This window comes from Bactrocera oleae, chromosome 5 (genome assembly GCF_042242935.1).
Source record: "Bactrocera oleae isolate idBacOlea1 chromosome 5, idBacOlea1, whole genome shotgun sequence".
Classification (NCBI taxonomy): Eukaryota; Metazoa; Arthropoda; class Insecta; order Diptera; family Tephritidae; genus Bactrocera; species Bactrocera oleae.
In genome coordinates, this window is record NC_091539.1 from 7,142,974 (window position 1) to 7,167,381 (window position 24,408).

Genomic DNA, 24,408 nt, shown 5'->3' on the forward strand with positions numbered 1-24,408 from the left:
GGCGACGATGAAGTCACCTTGGCTGCAGTAGCTCCAGGGCACAGCGGCAGGCGCAAACACAAGCACACGCTGTCATACAAGTTGACAACTTGCTAATGACGTTGTCGCTTGAAAAGTCAATTCACACAGTAAAATGTCAATAAAACACAGCACACGTGTGAAGTAATGTGAAGCGGTTTAAGTTATCTTTTGGCATCGTCTATGATGCCATTGCCGTAATGCATGCAAAATAGACGCTGTCGCTGTTGGTTTGTGCCACAAGCGTGCGCGCGTTCACACACTAGATATGAAAGTGAATAGGTGGTAAAGAATTATGTGTGTGGCTTGTGTGACGTATGTGGTGTACTCGACGCGTATGCGCTCATTTTCGTCGTTGACATTGACATACTGTTTGACACTTTTCACTTTTACGCAGGCGTATGAAGCTCGTTTTTGCTGCGGTTGTTAATGAATACACTGCGTAGGTGTTATGTATGGCACGATCAGCCACAATTTTATGTGTGGTAGTTACAGCGCAGGTAGAATGTAATGATTTAAGGCGCAATTGAATTTTTCGCACTAAGCTTGCATGTAAAATGAGCTGTTGTTGCGCAGGCGTTTTATTGATGTTTAATGGGTTTGCAAAAAATATACAGAGTACAGTTGCAGTTGTTTAAACTCATGGTAATACTGTTGACTTTTATAGAAAGAGCAGAAATATAGCTGCAAGACGAACTGTCATCAATTCTTCGCCTCCGAGCACAGGAAGTTTATAAGCGCGTTGGTTTGTGTTAATCCAGCAAAAATTTCAAGTTAAGGTTATGTGGTTAGGCCAAGATTTTTGTAAACCGTTTAAACCAGAAACATAATTTTTTTTATCTCATAGGCAATAATCATTCGGTCGAAACGAGAAGTTTCGTTATATTTGTATTCAAAACTTAATATATCTGAGAAATTAACTCGGAATGGTTACATCTAGAGCAGTGGTATGCTGATCTGAGACCAAATATAAAACATATGTAATGTGTCTAGTGTTTTAGGTTGCTGTTTTTGGTGGGAAATTTGAACTTCGAACCCAATAACACAGTGAATGGAACAATATTCTTATAAGAAAAGTAGCTATTATCGACATTATTTGATTATATCGGGTCTATAACTATATTGGTGTGGTTTGCCAAGAGATGGCGTAACTTCATTATTATTCCATTGTTCCAATATTCCGAACATGCGTTAGAAAGCTACTGTCCTTGTGTGTATTTTTCAGTATACATCTGTCATTCATTTGAGGTGTACACAAAAATAATTTTTTTTCACTTAAATTTGACGAACCTTGCGACGGAAAAAGTGTGTTTGTAGTGAGTTCTTCTTCATTAGTTTAATATGAAACAAAAACCTCAGTCGAAGGTGAACGAAAGTTAGTGGAAGTTTATGGTGAAGCTAGAGCATGTTAAGCGAACGTGCCAAAAGTGGTTTGTACGATTTAAAAGTGGTGATTTTGACTTGGAAAACGAAGAATGCCCTAGGCGATCAAAAAAGTTTAAATATGAGGTACCTAGAAGCATTACACGATGAAGATTTTTGACAAACCCGATAAGAGCTCGCAAAACCTTTGGGATGTACTCAAGCAGTCATTGCAAAACGTTTAAAAGCCGCCGAATACATTTAAAAGCAAGGAAATTGAGTGCCATAAGAATTGAAGCCCAGATACGTTGAAAGACGAAAGAAATGCTGCTTGTATGTTACAAAAAGAAGTCGTTTTTGCATTGGATTGTCAAAAAAAAACATCACCAACGAACCAAATCAACGGAATAGCCTGCATATTCGGCCAAGGTAATACTCTGTATTTGGTGGAAACAGAAGAGCGTGTTGTATTATATGTTTCTAAAGGCTAGCTACCAGCAACAACACGGTCGGAATTCGCGACTAGGCACGATGCAAAAATGTTCCATCATGACAACGCTCAGCACCAAGTTAGAATACCCGCATATTTGGAAAACAGTAGCTGGGAAGTTTTGCTACACCTATCTCATGACCCAGACCTTGCCTCTTCTGACTACCATTTGTTTCAGTTGACGCTGAACACCACACTAAAATACGGTTCCCATTAGAACGGTGTAACAAAAATTGTCGCAGTTATTTTACGACGGAAATCATAAATTGTCAGAGAGTTGGCTAAATATTGTAGCTTCAGATGTGTAATACTTTGAATAATACTATTGTACATGTTTTCGTTAAATAAACGTACAGGTTAAAAAAATGCACGAATATAGTTAAAGAAACGATTATGTTTTAATTACTTAGCTGTTATTTCTGCATTAAATAGAAAATTACTTGCTTGAACTTTAGTTAATGAGCTAAGCCTGTTCCCTAGCTCTTCACTCGACACTTTTTAGTTATTTTTCTTTTTATTTCTTTTATTACTATTCGAAGGAATAAAAAATACGTTTCACGAAGTGCGCCGCTACACCGCGGTGCTGCTATCTATCTACCTTACCTTATTGGTATGCAGAATGCAAAGTAAATACCAGTAGTCATTTATCAAGTGCCGGCTCTATAAAACGCCCACAGCTGGTGTGATTTTATACCAATGTGGAAATAGTTATATGTATATCTATCTTATATATATATGTATATATTACATGCATTTTCAGGTGACATAATTGTGTGTAAGTATTTTTCGACGTGTCAAACTACCACTCCGCATACTTAACGTTCTCATTGCATTTCAACTCACGGCATTTATTTTTTTCCTTTGTTTATTTTATTTGAAAACATTGTGCGGCTTTAATATTTTCATAACAAATAAATACATTTTATTTTTATTAGCGATGTGTGCGTGAGAAGTGTCAACGCGTTTGACAGCAACGCTGCTGCCTTGCATTCGGAATGGAAATGCTTGCATGTTGAGCACTTGAGATTGATATATGCACAAATGGGTTGCAGTGGAGATTGAGCAACGACTATCAAGCAAATTAGGTAGGCAATCAACGTGCATAACTTAGATTAATAGCTGTAAATGATGTAATTAGATTAATGCGCTGACAAAGGCAGCTACTTTGAGTAGTAAGGTGTTGGTGGTAATTATACATATATAATATAAATAAATAAAAAATAAAACATATTAAGAGGATGCAACTTTTTAAGCAATGTATGTAAAGGAGGACGCTCAGCTGGTAAACAACTTTCTGCTTCAAAAGCAATAAAAAAAATAAATTAAATGTGCTCCTGCCACAAAACCGCATTATCGACCAGCAGTTTGCTGCATTGTAAACTTTGCACGTACTCCATTTAAATGCCGCAGCATCGCATGGGTCACAGGAGAACGTTGAATGGACAAACCAAAAAAAGGCACAAGGAACGAACAAGCTAGCAAGGTAAAGCGAAAAAATAAGACGTAATAAAAATAAACTTGTTCTTAACTGCGTAAAACGTGAAGAAAGTTCAAGCGTCACTTTTTATTTTTGCATATCCATATGCACACACATAAATAATGTATAAGTGCTTGTGAAGGTATTGGTGGTATTCGCAATTTGCTGCCTTTTTAATTAGAAGCTGTTTGTTTTTAGGCTTGGCATAAGGTACAAGTAAGTATAACTTGAATGACGTACAATAAATAAAAATTATAATACCCTTCACAAATAAAAAAGCTTTCCATACAAAAACTTAATTTTAATTGTTCAATTTGCACGGCAGCTAAATTATATAGTAGTCCGATCGGAACAATTTGTTTGGAGATTGTAGTGCTGCCTTGGATAATTATCTATGCCAAATTTCGTGAAGATATCTTGTGAAATAAAAAAGTTTTACATAAAAGGATTTGATTTTGATCGGTTATTTTATATGTTAGTTGTCCGATATTGGCGATTCCGACAAATGAACAGCTTCTTGCGGAGAAAAAGACGTGCGAGACGATGATTTTATTGAGTCTCCTTTCTTATTTTCTTCTGGGTGTTACAAACTTCGTGGCAAACTTAATATACGCTGATCAGGGTATAAAAACTCAGGTAGGTACCAGAGTTGTTTTTAAATCATTTCTAAGTGCGACAAAAAGGTTTGCTATAAGTAAACATTCTTCATCACGAGCGAGCATTGAGAATTTCAACATTTATGTTTGCTGTACAGATAGATATAGCAGAAATTGATAGAAGCAAATAATCAATAAAAACAATAAGCAATACAAACATACAGACATGTGTCTGTGCGTGCCTATCTCATTAGTAAAAGATAAACAGATAAAACTGCCGCCGAGTCTGTAAGGTTATTTAGGAACATAAGCAATTTGAAACAAAAACACAAAACAATGAAGTAAAAAATAACAGGTAGTGTAAACTCGTATTTAGGTTAATAATAATAAAGAAAAAAAAACAAAAAAGGGCGCTTTCTCACTTCAACACATCATACATTTCAACACTTGAAATTTAAGTAGGTAAACCTTAAATAAAATGTTATTTTTTTTCTGAGATTGGCACAGCTTTAACGTTGAATCGTTATAAATTGTCACAAATCACTTCAAACACTATGTATTATAAAATAGGAATAGAAAATCAAAATTTTGCTTAATTTTGAGTGACCAGAATTCGGGCCGGATATAGGAATACATTTTTTGTGAAACAAGAAATTTTACGTTAAAAATTATAAACAGCATACAATTGGAAAATCACGCACTAAAATAAGCCTTCAGGGGTCACATTGATGCTAAAAATCTCAAGTGTAAAACTATCTACTTATTTGCTTGGTGTTCAAAGCAAATTTTTCCATTTCAACTACGTTTATACGGCAGTGACATTAAGAAAATTATTATTTCCGCAATTATGTCGCGCCTAGCCACTTTTGTAATATTTGTCTGTTGAAACAAGATCAACGCAACTGGGGTAAACTCTGATAAAATTATCAAATAAAAAATAATAACACAACTACTCCACATCCGTCTGAAGTCAAGTGTTGTTTGTGACTTTACGTTGTTGCATAGGCAAATTGTATAAATTTGTCAAGCATACGCGTAAGTATGCTTAAATTGATAAGAATACTTGTGCAGCTCTGACATATATGGTAGTGACAGCGTATTTTAGAGAAATACAGAGAATAAATACATAGATGCAAATATGGTAGTACAAATGAAAGTGACTAAATAACAATTTATACACGGAAAAAATATTTTTAATACATGCAAACATTATTATTATAAAACAATGATCAAAATAATTGTAATTAAATGAAAATATTGGCCAATTACGTGCAAAATATATATATTTTATTTTGTCGCTATAAATATCGCTGTCAATGAGATAAGATTGCATTTTGTTTACATCAGCAAAATATTGTTGCGATTTAACAGAATAATCGCTAATAATCGATAATATATAGAACAATCAATCACTACTTTTCTTTAAAATATTATTGCAGAACATACAACAGAAATTTTAGCGATTTTTTGTAAATTATGGAATATAAAAAACAAAAACAACAAGAAAAAAAGCAAATAATCAATTTAAAGTAGCCTTGCACATAAAAACATTTGCTTGAACTGTCATTATTGCCTTCCTTATCAGCATGTATGCACAGGCACTGTATATAGGTCATAATTAAATTGAACTAATTTTTTTTGTGTTTACTACTATATACAAACATAAGTACAATAGATGGAATTGTTTATAAAGTGATGTGAACAACAAATAAAATTAATTTCTACATTTGCACAGTGCATGCAAGAGTATGGGCAGCTACACAAGCGCTATTCTCGCTAGCAACTGTGTGTAATAATGATATTTGATTGCAATAATTTTAAAGAAATTCCACATATTTGAACATTTGATTTGGCTTTTTTCAAACAAATAGCGGATTAAATTTGTTTACTCTAACAATAAATGTTGTCCCTAGCAACAGGGGGTTATCGATTGTTTGAATATTTGTCCAATAAAACTAGTTAAATAAACAAACAACAACATGCCAAATTTATTTGCTATAGCATTAATAAGTTTACTAAAATAATATTTTTACATTTCATCAGAGAAATGGCACATTTAACATGAATTTCGCAAACCAAAATATTTGTGTATTTATGTATTTATTAAAGGCACCCCAAATGTCACACATGCACACATTTCATATTACCAACTGTAGCGCTTTCACCAGCCAGAATAAAATCATTTCGTGCCACCACCAACCCTACACCTACTTTATGACTATCGATCCAATATAGCGCTGAGCAAAATAAAAATCCACCACCTCCTTTTTGTACTAAATAACTTGTATGCTAGTGTTTAGCTGTTGTCATACATTCTCCCCGGTTACCATACGCTTGGCAGGACATACGAGCGTCAAGACTTGACAAAGGCAGAATATAGCTTATTGGAGTTTCTGGCGATGCAAATGGTGACAAATGTATGACCTGTAAGGCCTGCGTATTTATATGGTACATACACATATGATATATGTATATATATGTAGAATCATATAAATGTAAATATATACATATATTCTTAGCGGCTCGTCAGGAGTAACAGCAGAGAATTAGTGGGTGTGCGCTGTTTTTTTTTTTTTTGTTTGAAGGAAAATTCAAGCGTATTTTACAAACAATACCAGCTTAATGCTTGCGGGTAGTGCAGTTTCAATGCGCAGGCGCTAGCATAAGTGTCAAGAGTAGTGCATACATGGAAAACATGCCGCATGATTTATTAAAAAAAAATATAACTTTTAATACATAAAGCACCGCACGTTTGACCATAACATCATAATAGTTGCAAATAATGTAATAAAATAATAGCACAACAAATAAGCTGTGCAATACACCAATTTGACAAGTTACAAAGTCGCATAATCGACTTAATATGCGCCGGCTATTAGCATGGATAATTAAAATGGATTTAACACTATGAGTCACCCACTTATTCTGTATTTTAATGTTTAAAATATTTTTTACTCACTGGCATTCATTCATGATCTCCTCTTGACTGCGCACTTGCACCGGTGCCAAATCCTCAACATTCTCTTCAAAATTTCCAAAACATTTGGTTATTTTTTCATCAAATGTATTAACTAAATCCTCAAGACTACCGCCGAATGTCTCAGCAAAATTATCAACGGTATCACCTACGGTGGAACGCTTATCGCAACCGTCATCACCGGGCGCCGAACCCACATCCAATCCCAGCTCAGCGGCCAATAAAGAATTACAATTGGGACTTATTGCACCGCTGTCAGCTTTATCAGCATTAGTGACGTTCGTCATGAGCACGCCATTCCTGCTTAAGTGTGCATCACGCACAGCCTCTTCAAGTAGGCGCATCTTGTTTTCCTGCTTCAACGACGAATCTTTCAGATTCAAATTCAATGTATCATTAATCGTATTTTGATTAGTAATGAAGTCACAACCGCCCCATTCATCAGTCTCCTCGAATTTTGCTAATGGAGCCTCGAATTTCAGCTCGGCCATTTTGGTGCCGAGGTCACGCATCACGCACGTATGCTCCGCGGGGGGTGAAGCTGGCGCTGTTGGCGGCGTCTTGACGCTTTTACTGTAGGTACTTAATAAATAAAGTTATGCGACAAAATGGAATGCCTGATTTTTTTCGGTGTTTAACTACACAATGTTTAATTGCTTTACAATTATTTATTCCCACTGAATTTGCTCTTATTGCCTTTCTACACTGCAAAAAGCTTTTCACGCTTGTTAAAGCCTGTTTGTGTGGCTGTGTTTTTTCACAATTTTTCACTGGGGGTGGTATGCATAAATTTTCTATTTTGAACCTTTAAAACAATTCCGCGCACTTGAACGAATTTTGGCAATGCCTTTTAACACGTTTTCAGTGCTATGCACACACCTTATAAGAATTTGGTTTCGGATTTTTCTTTACAAAATTTATAATTTCACTGAACCGCGACGGAGCGCAAAATCACTATAACCTTTTCTTTTCAGCTCTGCAAAGCAACAAAAACAAAATATTAAAAACATCAAATGACACCATGCAATATACTCACCATGGTTGTCATAATTCACCGTGAACAGTGTGTTGTGCAGCAGCGTACTGGGTGTTTCTGATGACAAAGAATTAGTCAGTTGTACTACACATTTTTTATAGTTATGATACAAACGATTCATGTACATTATGAAGAAAATTATTATAGAAAATATATTTGTATAATTTATTTATAATATATATTAAATTGATTTTTGCATTTAACTGTTTAATTTGTGTAATACCGGTGTATTATCAATTTTTCAAGATGGCATTTAGCAAATCCAACGTTTCTAAACCAGAGTTAAATCCAATGACGATAATAATTAACATTTAAAACAATTCGGAATTAAATTGATGTGGTAATAAAAAAATTATGTGCTATTAAATAAAATAATCCAAGGCTATATTTCCGTTTCCGTCTTAGTTTGAGAATTTTATTTGCATTTGAAATATATATATAAATAGTAGCACTTTCCACTCTCTCTCCATCACTAGAATTTATACACAAACTTGTTACTGTTAATTATTAAAATGCAAATCTCAACGCATTATAAATAAATGCATAAATAATACTTTTATTAAGTTATAACGAATATATCATTGAATTTAAATTATCGCACATCTGTCAAATCATGTTTTTTTGAGGCAACTCTGTATTTCAATTTTCCCGAACGGGTGTGTTCAGAAAGCACAAACGCAAGGAAAGTCATTATCGAGAGAATTGAAAACAGTTGCTGTAGGAAAACATGAAAATAGCTCTTGAAAAGTGAAATTAAATCATTGAAAGTGCGAACATATCAAATTGGAAAACCGCGCTGATTTCCGCAAGCAAGGAATATCGTGAAAAACAAACGAAAAATTAACAGCAAACAAAGTTCATTAAAAAGGGGGTGCAGCAACATCAGCAGCTGAGAAGTAGTAACAAAAGAAAAACGTCTGTATGGTAGCCGCAAACAAAGAGCGAGAGTAAACGAGTTTAGGGAAGTGCAAAAAGAGCGTGGGTATATGTGAGAATGCAAATGAAACCGCTAATTGCACAAACACCAGCAATTTTGAATAGCAATAACAACACGACAGAAGACACCCTACAAACGACACACGGTACAAAAACAATAGCAAAGCAAACATCAAGGGGCTAATTACATTGAGTTGTTTGTGTTGTTGGGTACCTATTGGAGAGGGGGTAAACAAAAGTCATACTTTTGGAACTACTACGCGCGAATGGAAGAGAACTTTGGTCAATTAAATTGAATGATTAAAGAGCGTATGTTTAATAATATCAACAACAAATTAAACAGGGGCGTCACATAGTGGCAGAGTATAGCCTGCCGGCAGCGCTGTCAGGCGAATAGCAGTTCCTCATTGAATGGGAAGCAAGCGAGCGACAAGCGAGAGCTGAGGCAGCGATGCCAGTGACGGCTACGTTGCTGATGTGAGTCTATTGGCTATACGACGGCATTGAGTATGCCAACAGAAGAGTTCGTTCCAACAAGACGGGAGCAAAGCAGCTGAAGAATTTCAGTAAGATTTGTGTAAAGACAAAAAACATAATGTTTGTAATTTAAAAATTGTACAATTTAAATAAAATCAAGTGCTAATATTATGAAATTAAACGTATGACGATGAAGTGAATTTTAGTGTAAAAGAAAAAATAAAATTTACAATGAAATTGAGACGTGCGAACGTGCTATGGATGATGTATGGTCTTGGGAATGAGCGGGGCAGTGAGGTGAAAATGAAGTAAGAAAGCAGCGTTGGCGCAAGTAAATCGAACGTATGTATACCGAGCGTGAATATGCACTTCATACATATTGATCAAAATTATTGTATTACTAAAATATTGAAAATGTTCGAAAATTGAAATTAAAAGTGCAAATAAATTTTTTTTAATTATACAAAAAACAGCAAACATGTGAGCACATACATATAGAAAAGCCAATACATAAGTATTTAACTAATAGCTGAAGAAGAAGCAGAAAAAGCAAAAGTGTAGATAAAGTAATGCAAGAAAAAACAGCAGTGCTAAGAAGCAAAGCATTATTACGTTCAAGAGCAGCTATAAGTGTATTACCGATGTATAGAGATTTGTGGAGCTGTGAATATATGTAAATTGATTGAGCGTAAAAAATTGACAATATATCTCACATAATAAAATTGCATAAAAATATTTTGAAATATTAAATATTTGGTGTAAAGTATTTAAAAGTGTGTTAACACGATGCTCGTTTTGCGATGAAGTAAGACAACGCACTCTTCTCGGTAAGCAGAACTGGCGACGTGTACGAGGGGGCGTTGGGCGTAAACAGCTGTGAACACAATTTTTATGTTAAAAAATCGGACAATTTGTGCAGTTTGTCTATAACAAAGGTGATAAACGAAATTCAATTATTGAAGTTGACTACTCAATATGTGTGTTTTGAACAAATCCGTGGTGACTAATTAAGAAAAAAATAACAAGAAATTACAATACATTGCTAACGTGCGATTGCTATATAAACATACAAAATATCACAAGCATTTATGTACATATGTATGCACATATGTCGAATAGAAAATAAAATTAGCTATATGTACATGTAAATATTTCATACATAATAAAAAAATATAACTACAATTTAAGATTGTAGAGTGGCATTGGTTTTCCGCACTAATACCAATTAATAACATGACTACCGCCGATTGTATGGAGTCACTGCTGAGCTCTATGTCCAGTACTTTTGATGCTGAATGCGCTACGAGCACCGCTGAAGGTGGTTCGCTGCTCAATCACGATTTGGCCGAAGACAAAACGCTGAAATGGCGCACTATGGTGAATAATCGATTCGCATGCAAAGATAAGGACAGAAAAGCACAAACACATAAGCAGCAGCAGCAGCAGGCGTCAACGACGTCGGCCAACAGCACTCAACAGGAGTGCAAACAAAGCCAAAACGGCAGTACCAACAGTAGCAACAACAATAACAACACCAAGCATATAAAACTCGAGCAATTAGCCAAGGGCAGTGGTGACAACAAGTTGGAGAAGCTGGACAAAACAGAAAATAAAGTAAAATTGACGGCACAGGATCAAGAAGATCGTGCATCTACAACCGATTTTATGGAAGAACAAATGAAAGCTTTGTTGGCCGATGATGAGGATGTGCCACAAGCAACTGAGAGCCAAACAAGTGGCGCTGCGCTAACAGAGCATATACAATGTGTATCGGCTGTGAGTAAAGAGGAAGCAATCGCTATAGAAGATAAAGTATCTTTGCATGAAAGTGAAACTTCAATTGCTGCAGGCGCTGGCGTTGATGGTGCGCACAGGAAAAGACGCAGCAACACCAGCACCAGCAATAGCAACTGCAGTAACTACAATAGCAGCAGTAATGCCAGCATTGGCACACTCGCACAAGGTCAATCCGATGACAGCTTTCATGATGGCGTTATTGACACAAAACGTACATGCCAACAAGTTGTGCCGTACACAACCGATGTGCAGCTGGATGGTGTTATGACAGCACAGTCAGCAAATGATAATTTGGAAGCATCATTAGTGGCAGCTACCATTAGCGCGGATGCTGCAGACTTAGTTATGGTCGAATTGGATTCAATTAAGCAAGATATCGACGATATAGATGAGGATTTGCTTATAACGTCATCTAGAGGTGACTCATGCGAAATGCCAATTGTTGATACTATAACAACAACAGCAATTACACCAACTTCAAATATGCTGCTAACGACTACAGTACAACTGCCGAAAGAGGAAGTCACCAGCACAACACCCAGCAACATGAATAGTGGCACACTACTCAGCTTAGAGCAGGCAGTAGCCGCGGAGCATGAGAGTGCGAAAACAGCCGATAGCGATGTGGTCAACAGCGATGCTACTGATAAAAATGTAAGTACATAAGCAAAAATATTAAATTAAATACGGATACGGATGGTGGCGGAATGTAGAAATGAAGAAATTAATAAAATAAATATAATAAGTTGGCAAAACCTCAATGGCAAACAATTTAGATAATATTCAAAAAATGTTATGTTGGAAAAAATTTTGAAGACCGCAACCAAATTAGGAATTTGGTCGTAAGTAAAGTAAGTTTTTTGTTCAGATTATTTTCTTTTTCCAATAATGCATATTAGAGTAACGTAATACCCAATTCAGTTAAAACCTGTTCGAACCATTTATAGGCAAGATAGAAGCTATTTGAATGGTTAGAACGCGGTTTACTTGTATCCAAATATTTATTGTTAGGTTAGGTTAGGTTTAAAGGTCGATCCTAACAGGAAACTCACTTGCACAGCTTAGAACGCCGGTCCGTTGTGGTACATTGAAAAAAAAGCGATTTGTGCCAATCACAAAATTGTTGATGTTTTAGCCTCAGTCGTGCAAAAGCTGAACAATGGTGGAGAAGAGCTTGAGTTACCTCGCGAATCTTAAGTGACTCTTGCGTAAATTCGTTCTGAATATTGTAGCCGGGTAAACTTCTAACCATCCAGAAGATGCGAAATACCAAATATACATATGAACATATGTATGTATGTCCTGCGTGCAATGAGTCCGCGCATGATCCCAACCTCCTCTTTGCAGGCACAATGAATCCCACTCAACTAACACCCCTCTCCCTAGGCACCGACGGCGTCGAAACAGCACGTTTCGCGGGCCTCATTAGATAGTTTCGCTGACAAGCAACTTGAGCCTTGCCACCCAAACGGGGATTTGATAACCGTTACAACAACAACCTCTAGATTAAAATTATAACACATGAAAGTTGAAAACTTACGGTCCATTATTGGTTAAGGACGATGTCATTGGTGCAGTTCCTATGTATTGCGATCCTATTTAACCGGAATGAAACGAAAGAGATTTCTAGGCAACTCGTTCGCGCTGATTGAGAGTGCTCAATATAAACCCGAAAAGTGTTCCAGTCTCTTCCTTGCCTTCGGTCTCAAACATTTGTTTTATTCGTGCTTCGCTTTTTCTCCCAATAATTCACTTATGTATGCATGCATACTCGTACGTGTGTAATTCGGTTGAAGCAAGACGCATCTACCCAATTACGATCACATTTACTCTACTTTTAGTTCGGCTACATTACTATAATTTATTTCGTGCTTTTACAAAAAATATTTGCTTTTCCTTGAGCTTGTTGTTACCAACTTCTTTCTATTTCGCTAGAAAAAACGTTTGAAATTTAAGAGAATTAACATAAAAATAAACATATATACGTATGCCCACTCCAATTTTGGCGCTCTCGCAAGCTCTCTTAGCTTTTACTATTTCTGCTTGGCGTTTATTAAATACTTAAAAATAAGCAAATCATTATCACCTTTTAGTTAATAAAGCGTTATTTTACATAGTTTTGTCTGCACTTTGCCCTCAAGCATATTTGTGCTTGAGCTTTTTGAAGCTTTTCCTCTTATTTGTAAATCATTTTGTCACTCATTGTTCTGAAAAATAAAATTGACAAGAAATAACGGTATATATCCTAGTCTGCATATAGGAAAATTGTGTTGACTAAATATGTGGCATTTGCTTAAAGTTCAGGGAATTCCCTCACTTGATGCCACTGCCGTCTGCTACGTGAAAGCTAGCAAATGTTTAGTTTTCGCTGTCCACTAGCAATCGATTCGTTCATACTAAATATAAATATGTATGTATATATGTACATATTTTTATTTGTATATGCTTATCTCTTAGATTTGTTAATGTCAGCTTAAATCGAAATCCCGAAAATTGATTTAGTACCGAAATATATTGTTCGGGATCGAATTTGAATTTTCTGATTAGCATGAATAAATAACGGGAAAAAATGTATAAGTAAAAGTCCCGAATTTTATCGAATCCCGATTTTTACCGAATCCCGAAATATATTTTACGAATCGGATTTATATATTTCTGTGTAAATAAATAAAAAAAAATATGCAGAATAACAGCGAATTTCAAATATTTATTTAAAAAAATAAATATTCGAATCACCCAGTACTTAAACCAAAATTCAGTTTATAGACGAGTTTAAAATTTACAAGTGTTTAAGAGTCAACTCTGCTATTATTAGTTCACAGAGCTGTACATTTAAGCTTTTTGCCACAGTGAAAAGCTTTCCGAAAGCTAGCGTCAACGTTGTTCCAATTTTTTTTGTATTTCTTACGTTTATTAAACGTTCTCACTCAGTTATAAACAAAATTCCACCGCAACAGGCAATCGTAACGCTTTTACTTTTCTCTCTAATTGATCCTAATTGACCCCTATGAAGCTTCTAAATATTCGGCCATGTTATCTAACAAGTTGAAGGTTAAATCTGTTCACAACCGTTCGGGACAGCTATTTGGAGAGTTTTTTCTATATTTTAGGGCAATAAGTTCTTTACTATAACTTAAACCCGACCTTTTTGGTAACTCGTTACTCGGCTCTTTTCTTCCTTAAATTATAACGAGCGCTCTCCTGAAATTCAGTTATGCCACGTCTTTCGGGATTGCCAGCACTAATTGAACACAAGTGTATATGCACATATCGATTCAAGGCAGCGAGAGCTTTCAGTTCCAAAACACGTGCATAACGCCACTAATGATATCATTTTTGTGTTTACTTGAGTGGATGGAATTTTATTTTTTGCTTTTTTCATACCATTTTTGTGGTATATGCCTATTTGGTGTGTCCAAGTTTCGTGTTTGAGTCAGGTCGGAGAATGGTAATGTAAAGTTTTGAATGACTGGTGCTTTGCATAGCTGCATGAGTTTGAGTGCATGGATGCTTCAGATTTTGTGGTAGAGATCGAAATGGACTTGGTAAACTCTTGAGAGATGCCTAAATCGCTTCAGTGCTCTTCGTTTGTCTAAGCTTTAGCAGTTGTTTGTATCTTATTATGTAGTGCTTGAGGTGCTCATCTCTCACTATGAGGTACTAATGAGACAAAGATGAAAGAGTCCGAAGTGGGGAGCCCAATTCAGACTCTCTAGAATTTTTCGAAGTTTTCGTAGTTAGACTTATGTGCAAATGTTACGTCGTTCGTATAGCCATACGTCATACATGACATCTTCATAGATAAAAACAATAAGTTTAGAAAAAAGCTGAATATTAGAGCTTAACACCGTCGATACCTTCACAACGAGATTTGTTCACGGTTTCTTCCTATTCGGGCTTATTATTGATTACAAAGTGAAGGTCTTGTTGTTGTTGTAGCGGCAGAAAACATTTCTGTAATAATTTTGAGAAATGCTGTCGAGTTGTCAGCCCTTTGGTGGGCTTAAAAGCCGGGTCCGTTTCGGTTACGTAGACCCGACTGTCTAGGGAATGGAAATTGCAGGCCTCGTGAACTGTGGTATTAGAGAATAGCCTTTTCTTATAGAAATAAGAGATCACGAATCTCGGTTCAGGTTAGTTTTTTTCCTACAGTAACCATTTTTTAAATCAGGATCTTATATCATAGCAAACTAATCTGTAGTATGGTTTCTGGGATCGGAGCCCCAACGTGAATTTCCTAGAGCCAATTCAAAGTTTATCGGTTCGATAGTCGTGTTAACCGATATAAGGTTAAGCCGCTACTATTTTTTGGGATTGCACCCTTGAGAGTTAATATTTTTCCAGGTGGGTAAATCTTTAAACTCTGGTATCTTGTCATTCACAGGCTACAAATGCGCGTGCCGCCAGTGTTAGTCCACTACGTCGTTTACGCCGCACGCGTCGATTGTCCGAGGTTACTAATACGCCTGATTCTCTACCTGCTGAGACGACAAAGGCGGTGACCAAAGTGGAAAATCCGGAAATTGCAGCAAACGTTGACGAAGCGCAGCCAACAACAAAGCTAGAGCCGGTTCAAAACTTTAATCTTCCTACCACAACAACTGACGCTGCTGGTCCGCCACCAGCTACAACTACTATAGCAGCTGGCGCGCTTGAAACAGCGGCAGCGGCGGCAGCTGCAGCACAAACCCAACAGCTGCAGCCGGTGAAGCGTGGTCGTGGACGTGGCAGAAAAATTACTGTGACGATGGAGGGTTTTGAGCAAAGTGTTGACTTGCCGGGTAGGGAGGAGGATAAACAGCAATTGGGTGCACCGACGGACACTACTACATTAGCAACGACAAGCGTCGCGCCGCAAGAACGCAAAACAGTTGGGCGCAAGCGCAAACAACCGGATGACATGGAAGGTACAACGCTAATGACGTTGCCAGCCGTTAAAATAGAGCAGGACGATACTACTGTAAGTGCTAAGGACGTTTCAGTGAGTCCTGGCACCGGCGTCGCAGCAAATAGCGGGGATGGCGGTAAGCGCATGCGCCGCAGCGTGCGGCTGGGTAATCGCAACGATAGCAGCGCGACGCCTAGCGGCAATAGCAAACAGTTGGTAAGTTTGAATATATTTTGCAGTGCGTTTGATAAATTAATATGTATACCGTTACTTTTAGGATGGTCCACCGCTTGAAGAAATCAAAATCGAACCAACGACTTGTGTGGCAAATCCACAACTGACACTAGTCGATCCGCTAAGCTTGACGGAAGCACCAGGAAGTGTTGGTAAGTCGCCCATACCTGCGGTGGAAGAGCGCACGCCACCAAAAAAACGCGGACGCAAGTCAAAACTACATCACCTGCAGCAACAACAACTGCAGCAGCAACAACAGTTAGAAAAATCACAATCTGGCGCAAGTGGCGCGAATAGCGAGTGTAGCGATCACACGCCGCCCGGCTCAGCAACAAAACGCAGTAGTCACAACGCGGATGTTGTCATACCGAAGCGATCACAGCGACGTATTAAGCCCACGACAAAAATACTTGAGAACAGCCAGCTGCGCTATGAATTCGAAACGAATAATATAGTGCGTTTGACGCAAGCGCAGAACTGGGAGGACAGCGGCGGTAGTGGCGGTCAAAACGTCGAGTCAAACGCTGCGCTAGAAACGGACAAAGCGCATACGGCTAACAAGCAAGTGAAGACGGAGAAGCCTGAACGCGCAGATACCGTTGAAGAAAAGGCTACCACGCATGGTTCCAACTCTGTCAAGAAAAAAATGTGCGGTAAATTATTGCGCGACATTGAAGCATCGCGCGCCGCATTGCTGGCCGAAGAGCAAGCGCAGCTCGCGCGTCCACGTGTAGACGTAGATAAGTTCTTGTGCGAAATCAAAGCGGCGAAATGGCATACAAATCGCTTGTTAGAGGAGCGCAAACTCACCAAGAAGCAGCAGCGCAAGCTGGCAAAACAAAAGGAAAATAATTTGCGCAAGCTCGGACTGCGCCGTAATACCAGCGAAGAGGCCAGCGATATAGAGAGCCTAAGCGACAATGAGGAGTTCGTGCCGACTACGCGCGTACAGGTGGAGCGACGCAGCCATACGCTGCGACAACGCTCCACCATTAAGGAGAGCACACCAACACCAACACCCGCGCCTGTGCCGTCAATACCAGTGCGCGCTGCCACCGCTTCGCCGACAAGCGCAAAAGCGGGTCGTAAGCCGCAAGCGCGCCAACGTAACGCCGTTGAGAAGCCAGCAACAGCAGCGACCACTAAGCAAACTGCAAACATAAGCGTGTGCAAAAAGAAATTACTGAAAGCGCCCTCACTTGAAGTCATCGAAATAAATGAATCATCACAAGAGCTACAATCGCCTAGCAGCCGCTCAGTGGGCTTGGCAGCTGCCACAGTCAGCGCGTTAAACGCAATTGGCACTGTGGTAACCATACCGTCACCAACGCCACCTGCTAGAACTGCGCAGCAACGCAATTTAATTTGTTACTGCGAGAAGAAAACACAATTCTACACACGCAACACGCCCGATACGGCCTACTGTTGGGCCATTGACAATATCGAGGAACAGAAAGTGGGCTGCAGCAATCAACTGAGCGGTGAAGTGTTCAATCTGCTGCGCCCCAGTCAGCGCGTTAGCTATATGGTGCTGTGCGAAGACCACAAAAAGCGGCTGCGTACGCACAATTGCTGCGCCGGTTGTGGCATATTTTGTACGCAGGTGCGTGTTGAATAGAATATGTTTTGCCTATGCTTTCTAAACTTTTTCTTCTTTTACATCTACCTGTAGGGTAAATTTGTGCTTTGTAAGCGTCAACACTTTTTCCACGCCGATTGTGCCGAGAAATTCATACTGAGCAGCCCAATAGATGCGCAACAAACGGCCAGTAACTACACTAGTCCCACATTAGTGCTGAAGTGTCCGCACTGCGGCATCGACACACCAGAACGTACCTCCATCGTCACGATGAAATGCCAAACATTGCCTGTATTCTTGCCTAGTCAAAGAGCGCCAAAGATGTATGTAAATACAAATTGTGGCATCACTCCAAAGATATTGTATATGCGAAATAACCGTTATTATTTCTTGCTTACAGCAAAGCTGCGAAATTACCGTTGCCTATTTTGAGCGGCACACCGCAACCAAATGGCCATTCCAATGCTGTGACAGTAAACAGCACTGCATGCGTAAACGCTGGCGTCGGCGCGTCACCGTCTCTTGCTGCTGTTGGCAGTGCCGCCAGCAACACTGTGCCGCTACGTACGTTGCGTACACATCAAATCAATTTCGAGCAACTGATACCCGAATCCGTTATGAATGTGGTGCTGCGCGGTCGTGCGCCAAGCAACCGCGATGCGCGTCGTGGCGCCAGCAGCACACGCAGCTCTATGTCGGAATTCTCCACGCGCGACATGTACTATGCGGTGAAGAATGATGATCTCGAGCGCGTCGCTGAAATACTCGGTGCGTGCTGTGATATTAAAAATAAACGCAAAAAAATATATATATTGTTTTTTCTTTTGGCATTTTTTACAGCCTCTGATTTTGATGTGAAAACGCGCATGCGCGAATTTCTCAATGGCACCTGCTTGCATTTGGTGGCGCTTTCCGGCACATTGCCGATGGCTTTTCTGTTACTTTGCAAGGGTTATGCCAAGGAGTTTATGAATATGTTGGACCGTGAGCTGCGCACCGCGTCGATGTGTGCGGTATTGGGTGACAAGTGTGATATACTGAATTTGTTCATACAATGCGGCGCCGATTTGGCAATAAAGGTATGTGGCAAAAATTTTAAAGATAAAAATAAAATTATCCTCTCTCTCTTTCTCTCTCGCTCTTTTTTTTTTTGCATTGTATGTCACCTAAGGGTCTTGATGGCAAAACCTGTTTGCACATTGCCGCCAAACTGGGTAATCTGGAAGCGGCGCAATTAATAATCGATAGTTATCGTTCATGTCGCAGCATATTGAACTTTATGGACTTCATAAATACACAAGATGATGGTGGCTGGACCGCTATGGTGTGGGCAGCTGAGTTGGGACATACGGAAATTGTGAGGTGAGTGGCTTTATATAACGTTTTTTATGTCAAGCGGGTCTACGTAACCGGAACGAATCTGGATTATTATCCGGCCAAAGACTGTCAACTGGAGAGTATTCCTCCAAATTACTTCAGAGATGTTTTTTTACAGCTACAACAACAACATAACGGAATTGTCAAAGGATTCATACAACAGCATCGAAATTGCTATTATAACTTCAACAAGAAGAAGAAGCTATAGTAATGCTCTGATTTCTGCCATTTCTCTCTTTACAGTTTACTACTCAATCACGGTGCCGATCCGAATATTTGCGACAATGACAATAATACTGTGCTACATTGGGCCACACTACATAGTAATGGCTTGGAGACGATCACAATGCTGCTACAAGCCGGCACCGATTGCAATGTACAAAATGTGGAGGGCGATACGCCGCTGTAAGTATGCTTCTTCGGAATCAAATAACAAAAACTAACTCTACTTTTCTTTTCTCGCTCTCTCTCCACACTATTTTTTGTGTAGTCACATCGCCTGCCGTCACTCCATCACCCGCCTTTGCATTGCGCTCATCGCTAACGGCGCCGATTTGATGGTCAAGAATAAAGCCGACGAATTACCCTATGATTGTATACCACACGAAGACTCGGAATGTGCACGTACTGTTGGTTTCAACATGCAAATGCGCTCATTCCGTCCCTTGGGTCTGCGCAGTCGCATTATCTGCGATGATATATCGAATGGGCGAGAGGCGCGTCCGATACAAGTGGTGCGTAATGAGCAGAAATTGTGCTGCAGTGCGAATGCCGCTGAGCAGAATGGCGGCAGTGAGCTACTGTTGTCGGCGGGCGCTTCAACGACCGCTATAGCGCATGACGAGTCCGATGAGATTATGTTGCCCGATCTGAAGTATATCAAAAAGTCGATAATTTTGCAAAATTGTACGCCAATCGATTATCGGGTGGCGCAAATGCGCATCTGCTCGTGTATGGATGGGTGAGTAGTGTAAAAAAAAATTATATATAAAATAAATATATGTATATATATATTTTTTATTTTTTTTTTAAATATTTGTAGCTGCATTTCCTCACAGTGCCAATGCGGCGAGGCATCTGGTCAAAATTGGTATACTGCTGAGGGCCGTTTGAGTGGCGATTTCAATTTCGAAGATCCAGTGCCCATATTCGAATGCAATGATGTGTGCGGTTGTAATAAGGTGAGTTTGCAGGGGATCGGGATAAATATTTATATTAAAACTGTAAGAATAATTTTGAAACGAGTAATCTTTTAACTATTATAACTATTTAATATATTATTTTATTTATAACTTTTTAATTTATATGCTTGTTTACAATTTTTAAAATAATAAAATTGTTTTAATATTTTTGTTCTGTTTTATTCGGAAAATATTATTTTATTTGATTTTAATTTTTTGATTATAATTTTTTTTTACATTTTATTAATTAAATTTTTTTATTTCAATTTATTTATTTAATTGTTTTTTAATTTGAACATTTGTTTTAGTTAGAATAAATAATTTTTTTAAAGTTTTTAAATATTTTTTTTTATAATTTTTTAATAATTTTTTTTGTTAATTTTTATTTTTATTTTTTTTTTTTATTATATATTTTTTTTTATTTTATTTTATTATTTTTTTATTTTGTTTTATTTTATTTTTTATTTTATTTTTTTTATGTTATATTTTTTATTATATTTTTTTATGTTATTTTTTTTATTTTATTTTTTTTTAATAGTTTTTTTTATTTTTGTTTAAAATTTTTTGTATATGTTTACTCTTTAATAAATTTTTGAATATTTAATGTAAAAATATTTAATAAATTAATTTTATTCTCTTTCAGCTCTCTTGTCGAAATCGTGTTGTTCAAAATGGCATACGCATACCACTACAAGTGTTCGAATGCAATGATACCACTAAAGGTTGGGGTGTACGCACCCTCGTGCAAGTGGCGAAAGGCTCCTTTGTGTCCGAGTATATCGGCGAAATACTCAGCAATACGGAAGCCGATCGTCGCACAGACGACAGTTATTGTTTCGACTTGGAAAATGGTCATTGCATCGATGCAAATTACTTTGGCAATGTCAGTCGTTTCTATAATCACTCGTGTGAACCGAATATTGTGTCGGTACGCGTGTTTTTCGAACATCAGGACTACCGTTTTCCGAAAATTGCATTTTTCGCTTGTCGCGACATACAAGCGGGTGAAGAGTTGTGGTAAGTTTGAAAATTTATATTTATATTTTTTTAATGCAAAACTCAAATGACTTCTCCAACAGTTTCGATTATGGTGACACATTTTGGCTTTTCAAAAATCGCCATCTGTCGTGCAAGTGTCTAACGGCGGCTTGTCGTTATGCGTCGTCAAAACCCGATGGCGCTGATGCTGCGCCGACAACGAATACGACGTTGTTGCCTACTACTTCGGTTTCACTCGGCGCTCTACAGCAGGCGTCTGAGGTAGCAAGCAATAGTAGTTTAAGAAATGGTCATGCTGCCTAAACCTTAGTTTTAAGTTGTAATTTTAGTTTAAACCTAAGTTATTGTATTAATGAAAGAAAATATAAGCACTATATATTATTCATATAAACTAATTTTTTAAATATAATTGTTAATTAATTTTTTTTTATATTTTAATTTTTTGTTTAAATATTTAATAAAATATATTTTTATAATTAAATTTTTTTTTTGAAAAAATAAATATCAATCGTTTATTTAACTAATTTTTTCATATTAATTTTCTTTTTTAATTATATTTTTTATTTTTTATTTATTTTTAATGTTTAATTTTTTTTTATTTATTATAAATTTTAAATTTTTTTTGTTGAATTATATTTCAACTTTATTTTTTAATTAAAACAAAATTTTTTTAAACGGTTTTTTCAAACAATTTTTTTGTAACTTTTTTAAAAAAAAATTTTTATTGAACATATTTTAACTGAACATTTTTTAAATTTTTACTTTTTTTTGGTTTTATTCTTTTTATATTTTTCTATTTGTTTTTTGAATTATTTTCTTAAATTATTTTTGAATTAAAAATTATTATTTATTATGTTTTTGATTTAATTTTTTTTGTTTTAATTTCTTTTTATAAATTTCTTATAAATGAATAGAGCATATATTTTTAAAATTTTTTTTTTAATATTAAATTTTTTTTTAAAATGAGTTTATTAAATTATTTTTATAATTTTAAAAATTTTTTTTTTTTAGTTTAATACATTTTTTTTATAATTTAAAAATTTTTTTTTTTTTTTAAATTTAATAAATTTTTTTTTTAATTTTTAAAATTTAATAAATTTTTTTTATAATTTTTAAAATTTTTTTTTTTTAATTTAACTTTTTTTATAGTTAACCTTTTTTTAAATTTAAGTGTTTTAATTGTTTTTCATATTTACTATTACTTGAGGTGTGAGTTTAAAGCTAGTATTTTGTTTTTGCTTGTAAATTAATTTAAAATGTATAGGTTCTAGTATAAGAAATAAATTACATTGAGTCAGTAAATTTTTTTGTTATTGAAACATTTTTTTGTTATACAATCACTGTAGACAATTTTTTTCCTAATTATATTTTATATAGTACAGTACTGCCACTATGTATATTTTTTTATTTCCATGCTATACTATTTATTATTTTCTACCAAATAATTATAGTTATTAATGAAGAATATTAAAAAAATTTGTTTCGAAAATGTATGTAGTAAATAGTTGAAATACCAATACATACATACATATATAAACATAATCATTAGCAAGTAATTAAAGATAAAAGCACTCAAATTTTATCACTTTCTAACACGATTTCCTAATTCACAACACTTTTCGGATTTAAAGTTATGCAAATGTTTGCCAAAAGTGCCTTGATAAACTTGAAAATGCGTAGCCGTAAATAAACTTACTTTAGACTGAAAGTGCGGCGAGAGTGAAGCGAAATATTGAAGAAATTGCAAAAGATATGTGGCAAGCGGGTTTCTATAAAAAAAATATAATAAACATTTCTAAATTGCAACTATGTATGTCTAAATTTCTATATACTGCTATAGAGCTTTTCTGGAACACTAAAAACTAAATACTGTAACTGTTAACTGTATATTTTCTTAGCAATAATTATTATTTAGTTTTCTTTTAATTAATTATTACAAAAGAATAGTCAACTAAGCTTAAAAAACACTAATAATTATATGAAAAAAATTAATATTTTATCACACTACTTTGATAACTCTATCTTATGACTTTGTAAAAAGTAAAAAAATACATATACACATATTATTAAATAAAATTTACATAAAAATAAAAATTATAAATGAATATTTGTTTAATAAGCATGCAATGTGAATGTTTGAAAAATATATATAATAAAAATATACGTACATACATACATGCATGGGTGTAATATTGAGTATTTATTAACAAGGTCTTACGCAATAAAGTATTCATTATATGGTTCTGTTGCTTGGAAAATTTTAAAATTTTAATATTTCTAAAGATTTTGAAATTTGTATTTAAAAATTTATAACTGTTTGCCATAATTGATCGGTGTATGTAGAATTGGTAAAAAAAATTATTTTTCGTGTAGAAAAATGTGTGAAAAATTATTTTTAAAATAAAAAATTTATGAAAAATTATTTTTAAAATAAGTAATTAATGAAAAATAATTTTTGCAGTACTAAAATGTTTGAAAAATAATTTTTCAAATTCTGAAATATGTGTTGTTAACTTTGCGATAAATAATTTCTCAAATGCTGAAATATGTGAGAAATAAATTTTTAAATACTAATTATATAAAATTTTTTTACCATAATCGGTTTAATGCCGTTGGAAAGAAAATTCTAAATTTAGTTAAAAAAAATTATATTTTTAAAATGAAATGAAAATTTTAATGTTTTAGATTTCGAATTTTAATTTTAAAAATTTATAGTTACTACTTTTTCCCACCATCGATTGTTGTATATAGAAATATTTGAAAAATAATTTTTGAAATTCACACATTTTGTAAAATAATTTTTCAAATTGAAATTTTTTGTTCAATTTTTTCCAACCATAATAGCTTTAATGCATTTGAAAAGAAAATCTAAATTTAGAAAAAAATTTTTTTTTGAAAAAAAGAATTATAAAATCAAAATTTTCATAATTTGAAATTTATAATTACTAAAAAAATATTATTAATTATAAATATTGAAAAATCAT

At 35.7% G+C, this 24,408-nt stretch overlaps 2 protein-coding genes across 2 annotated transcripts in view; one reads left to right on the top strand and one right to left on the bottom strand.

Annotated features, from left to right (window-relative positions):
• Positions 1-7,914, bottom strand: part of Unc-76 (fasciculation and elongation protein Unc-76) — a 35,999-nt gene extending 28,085 nt beyond the window's left edge. Inside the window, exon 1 of the mRNA XM_014231163.3 lies at positions 6,903-7,914. Within this exon, the coding sequence (XP_014086638.3) occupies positions 6,903-7,432 (530 nt within the window). The 5' untranslated portion in view covers positions 7,433-7,914. The remainder of the gene's footprint in view (positions 1-6,902) is intronic.
• A 718-nt stretch (positions 7,915-8,632) lies between these two features.
• Positions 8,633-21,810, top strand: G9a (histone-lysine N-methyltransferase G9a). Its single transcript, XM_036376946.2, has 13 exons — positions 8,633-9,711; positions 9,843-11,820; positions 15,551-16,270; positions 16,332-17,891; positions 17,961-18,190; positions 18,268-18,635; positions 18,708-18,946; positions 19,039-19,229; positions 19,488-19,649; positions 19,735-20,205; positions 20,287-20,425; positions 21,069-21,442; positions 21,505-21,810. The coding sequence occupies exons 2-13, from the start codon at positions 10,603-10,605 to the stop codon at positions 21,725-21,727; spliced, it is 5,895 nt and encodes a 1,964-aa protein (XP_036232839.2). The 5' UTR covers positions 8,633-9,711; positions 9,843-10,602; the 3' UTR covers positions 21,728-21,810.
• The last annotated feature ends 2,598 nt before the right edge of the window (positions 21,811-24,408 follow it).